The sequence below is a fragment of the Chanos chanos genome, chromosome 6, assembly GCF_902362185.1.
Source record: "Chanos chanos chromosome 6, fChaCha1.1, whole genome shotgun sequence".
NCBI classification, from domain to species: Eukaryota; Metazoa; Chordata; class Actinopteri; order Gonorynchiformes; family Chanidae; genus Chanos; species Chanos chanos.
The window spans coordinates 16,624,683-16,629,932 of record NC_044500.1 but is presented as its reverse complement, the minus strand read 5'-3'; the positions used below and the strand labels follow the sequence as shown (position 1 = coordinate 16,629,932).

The following is a 5,250-nucleotide window of genomic DNA, read 5'->3' as shown; positions in this document are numbered from 1 at the left end:
TGCGTACTGTTTTTTTCCCTGTTTTGGATTTTTGTCCTGCTTGGATTTTTTGTTCTTTTGGATTTTTTTTTTTTTTTTTTTTTTTTTTTTTTTTTTTTAAATAAACCAATTGAACTAATTCTTGTGTTGCTCTTCACTTAAGTCTCCATCAGCCTCTGGTAGCTCAGTGTATAAGTGCTTGGCTAACACCTTGGTGACCTAGGATCAAACCCCAAGTCTGACAGTAAATTTCTTGTAAAACAGTGAAATGCTTTGCACAGGCATCCTGTTTCCTGGGGCTTCACTGAGAGGTGACTCGCCATATGATGGATGAAGCAAGTGGTACTCAGCACCTGGAGTACCCCACCTCACCCTGTCAGCTTCCTCCCTGTGTGATTAGCTCCCAGAGCAGGGGTACATAGTCAGTTCACATAAGCGTGAATTCACTCACGTCAGTCTGTTTTGACATGATTCTGAGGATTCAACAGACTTCCATCCACCTGCCCGTTCAGTCCAGTCAGTGGAGCCTTCTTCCCAGTGCTCTCCTGGAAATGTTTGATAAGCCTCCCACAAAATGTAAGGGCTACCTACACCAGTTCTCCTTGTTCTCTGCCCTCCTCTTCAAATTCTGCCAAAGTTGTAACTGTCATTTCTCTCCTGGTGGTAAGGCCTTCTATATGGTAGTTGGAATTGCAGCACGTTCAAATATATTGCAAAATGACAAATATATGGTGCGAGAGACTGCATTCTCATTTTGGAGCCATAAAGCTGGTAAGATATATTGCCGTTGGACAACTTATCCCTACCGTGCCTTACTGATACCTGTGTTGATCAAGCTGTCACAACGAGCCCCCCTAGCTCCAATCCAGGAAGTGATGTCATTAATATCATCCAAATGTGATTCTGTGAAGTTAAAAAGCTTTTTATGGCACAGATAGGAGGCGGGGTCAGACAGGGGCCCAGACTCATACCAAAACATACCAAAAGGTAAGTGCAAGAATCTAGAGGACTGCAACATATTCTCAAAAACAAAACATGACCAGACAAATAAACCACAATTTGCGATTTGGTCTCGTGCAGCTGTGTTTGAAACATGCTTTATAAGTGCAAATGAAAAATCATCAGTAAAGTCTCATTTGAGAAAAAGACTACATTATGTTAATAATTGTAATATATCTGTTGCATTTGCTGAGTTTTAGAAATTAAATTTTTGTATTTGCACAAACCAGAATTAGCACAGCACAGTTTTACTTGTTTTCTTTGTGTAGAGAGTACAGATAGCAATAATTGATACAATGGTGGTGCCAAAAATACACGTCCTCATTGTAGGGCGTTCCATGAATCCCATTATTTTATGAGTACTATTTATGACAGCACTTTTCTCCATGGCAGTCAGTTTTTCAGGATTTCAGTTTTCAACAAGCAGAGAATTTTTTGAGTGTAGAATGTTTTCAATATAAAGCTTTATACAAACACCTAAAAAGACGACTGGTTAACTGAAGTTTGCTTTATTGAAAGGATGCCTCATCTGTTAGAAGCCAGGCATTCTGTGGAGTATGAGACATCAGTGGCATTTGACAATGAGGTAAGTCTGACAAAGTCAATCACACTTCATTGTGTGATATGTCAGGTTCCTTGCCTGTACACTGGAAAGAATATTCTGTTTCAGCCTGGTCACCTGAAAGAGAGACTACAACATTATCCCAAAACCCTATTAATTACTGTATGGAGCAAAGGGCTGGGAAGTCTGTTAAGATCACTCAAATAGCATCTTACTGGTTTGATAGTAGTCATAGACTTTTATCACTGCTGGCTTGAGATTCTGCCCTGGGACTTGCTGAGTAACAGTGTATAATGAAGAGGAATAGCCTTCGGAAGCTGCAAAGAAAATAGAGGAATAAAATACGACACTGACACAGTGTACCCACGCTGTTTAAAATAAAAGTCAAATGAAGAATGTAAACGATATGTGGAATTCACTTTACAACAGTGGACAAAATATTCCAAATCCATTTTTGACATAGCATTAAATAATGGAATTAAACTAATTGTGTGTGAATAGAACGTCAGCCATCTATTCTATGTAGTTTACACATGAGCTACTTTTGCAGCTTATTGTAATCCATAATGAACACAAAATTATGAATGAGAAGTTGTGTTTTGAAACTACAGCTGTAGTTTATTCTTGTCTTCTACTGGTCTCATCTCACCAAGGAATGATGCAGTGATATAAGCAGTCATGGTCACATTATCATTTACCCCTCCCTACAAAAGATTTACCAAAACAAAGGGACAAACAAAAATAGGATGCAGGTATTTTTTACAGATTGCATAGATACAATTCTCAAGTAGAGCCTTCAGTGATACTCTGCAACAGCATACCCTTTTCTCCATTATGTATGTAGCATCATTATATGATAAATAAGATACCTTCATTCTGTTGTTGAAGAGGTTTCCCTTGCTTTCAAAACGACCATCTTGGTTGCTGTCGTTTTAACAGCCATTGCCTTGCACTTGCCGTGGTTTGTGAATCAATAAAGATGTAAGACTGGGCTTTGCCAAAAGACCTCAGGACAAAAGCAGTCAACCTTGAGGCAACAGAATAGCTACATTTTAGTCATAATGAACAGTGTAATATTGTCATTGTATAATCTTTCACATGAGCTTTTGGATATACCATAAATTAATTCTTACTCTAAAGAATAGAAAGTAAACCACCATGTATTCCCCTCACCATTGCCAAATGTGCTGTAGGCACCATCAAAATGCTTGTAATTTAACTGTCTTTGGTATCCTTTTAAATAACAAGAGATGATTAGTACAACAAAGGCATGTGGGACATAAGACAGCTTCTTAAAAGCCCTGTACTGTAAATCAATGCACAGCGATCTTACTGCTTTTAAGGAAACCAGTTGCTCTTTCTCGAATGGCTGAAGTGAGCTGCTCAGTGCCTTCTAGGTACTGCAGGATGTAGATGTTAGGGGAGAGAAGTGCCATGTTTTGCTCCCCACACCCATAAGGCATCTTCAGCAATCCATCAAGATTCTGTCATGCACGGCCCAAAATGTCTCCCACAGGGAGAAAGACATGCCAAAGTGTGACCAATGACAAATGAAAAAGAGCTGATTTATTTCATCTGAAGTTCTTATGGTCTAGTTAGACATTTCAGCAGATCTGTTTTCATCTGCAGTCCTCTGAATGAAATATAAATTATTTTAGCAGAACTGACACAGAAGCTCTGGATGATCCCTCAACCATATTTTCAGGAAGTGTTAGCTCCACCTCTTCCATCAGAACCTTCTCTACAGAGAAGAGCACAGAAACAAACATGGTGATGAAATGATTTTAGAATACGCTTAAAAACATACACTGAGATATGCACAGCATAATTCAAGACTTACTGAAAAGTCATTAAAACTGGACAAATGTGGCATCATTAAACAAGGACGGGAGCCAGTGAGTAACAAAAATGTTAACATTAATAAATGGTTTATTTGAGCCAAGGACTGAAATGTCCATGGGAAGGCACTAATCCAACTCGTAGGCAAATCTTTTAAATGAAAAAGGAAATAAAAACATAATCATACTTAGTATTCGACATAAGCACAGAGTATAAGCAAGATATGGGTTATATAAAATTGCACATCATTTAGAGTGTATGGGTGGTTGAACATACTGGTTCATTAACTGCAGGAGATAAGAATAAAAAATCTTGTATTCAGGTGATAGAGCAACCATGCACAAAACAAACCTTGGGGACAAAGCAACCAGCTGTGGGTCTCTGTCCTCTCAGTTCCTTCAGCCTGCAAAGACAAGAGGGACGTCAAAGGCATCCCACAACTCACTCCTTTTCTGGCAGGATTTTACATGTTATTTACCTTTTCCAGTTACCAGGAAAACCAGCTGAGTCAGGATTTAGCTATATAGACTGACCACTGATGGGCCCATGGAGACTACATTTCAGGCCAGTCTACATGGGCCTGACTAATTCATTATAGAGATCCAGAACTGGACTGAATACTCTTACTCAGGAGGTTTAGTTGCATCTTAAGTTGCAGCAGGCTATGCAGGCTTTATCTGGCCGTTATGCAGCATGACAGGGACAGTAGGTGAAAAGACTCCCTTATTCATTATCAAACACAGTATCTATTTTTTTTTTTGCTCACCTTTACCAGCAGTGTTCGTGTAACTGTGTCAATGCGGCCTCTGTCTGGTACAGTCACAATCTCATTGTCACACAGAGACTGAGATGCTTCTGCCTCTGCACTTACAGTCACATTCAGGACCCCTGAGCAAAATAATATGATAAGGAACTGCATCTGTTCTGAAACAAATCCTCTAAGGCAGAGCAAGACAGTGTAAAAGTGATGTAGTGGAGTGATCAAATGCAGCATTTGAGTTTAGTAACTCACCCAGCACAGAGGGTATCAGAGTCCATCTGAAGGTCTTCCTACCGTTTGCACGCAGACAAGAAGAATACTGGCCATCTGAGGAGGGTTTTAGAGTGTAGTCTGAGGAAGGGGCTGGAGTTACTTTAACCTGTCAGAGAAAGATAAGGAATTAAAACGAGAAATTGGTGACAGTTTTTTCTTCTTCATCAGTGTAAACCTCACCATAATGCTCTTTGACAGATAGTTGAAGACAGTGGCCTTAAGCTCAAAGAGTTCTCCTCGGATTATGGAGTAAGGAAGGGAGAGCTCCAGGAAGAAAGGCTGAAAGACGATGAGTTCGGCTGGGGCAGCCAGACCAAAACCCTTGGAGGACAGACAAAAGGCCTCTGTCTCCCAGGTGGTGATGGTGTCAGGGACAGTAACAGGTAGTTGTGCAGATCCAGATTCCCTGTGAAGAAATGCTAGCAATGCCTCATTTGGGAATGCCATTAAAGATTCAATATGGTAGACTAAAGTGAATTGATTATAAACTGACTCTATGTACATCTAAGATAATTCAAACAAAACTGAAAAAAACTGAAGCATCAGTGCCTAACATATCTAAGTCTTCTTGTTTTGTGAATCTGGATGTCTTTCAGGTTTTCTTTTGAAAGAGCTGTGGCTGTGGAGGACAGCAAGAGCCTGCATCAATGCTTGTCATTTCTGACTATGTCTTAGAAATTGATGTACAAATGTCCTTTCCACTGAAACGTAACAATTTGCCTGGAAATGAAAATGAAGTGCAGTCCACACAAATCAGTGAACCTGGCTCAGCTGAGAGCTGTAGAGTGTTTTCTTCTGCAGGAACAGCCTTGGTTGGAGAGAACTGTAATGATACCTG

At 39.9% G+C, this 5,250-nt stretch overlaps 1 protein-coding gene across 1 annotated transcript; it reads right to left on the bottom strand.

Moving 5' to 3' along the window:
* Nucleotides 1–3,241: 3,241 nt before the first annotated feature.
* Nucleotides 3,242–4,859, bottom strand: LOC115815150 (alpha-2-macroglobulin-like). The gene is made up of 5 exons (XM_030778114.1): nt 4,593–4,859; nt 4,392–4,518; nt 4,146–4,267; nt 3,731–3,782; nt 3,242–3,276 (listed from the first exon to the last, which is right to left on the bottom strand). The coding sequence occupies exons 1-5, from the start codon at nt 4,857–4,859 to the stop codon at nt 3,242–3,244; spliced, it is 603 nt and encodes a 200-aa protein (XP_030633974.1).
* Between the last annotated feature and the right edge of the window lie 391 nt (nt 4,860–5,250).

Coding starts and splice junctions, on each gene's coding strand:
- LOC115815150 (XM_030778114.1), bottom strand. CDS start 4,859: ATGGCATTCCCAAATGAGGCATTGCTAGCATTTCTTCACAGGGAATCT. Junction 4,519..4,592: donor ATCTGTCAAAGAGCATTATG/GTGAGGTTTACA, acceptor TTTCTCTGACAG/GTTAAAGTAACTCCAGCCCC. Junction 4,268..4,391: donor TCTGATACCCTCTGTGCTGG/GTGAGTTACTAA, acceptor TATTTTGCTCAG/GGGTCCTGAATGTGACTGTA.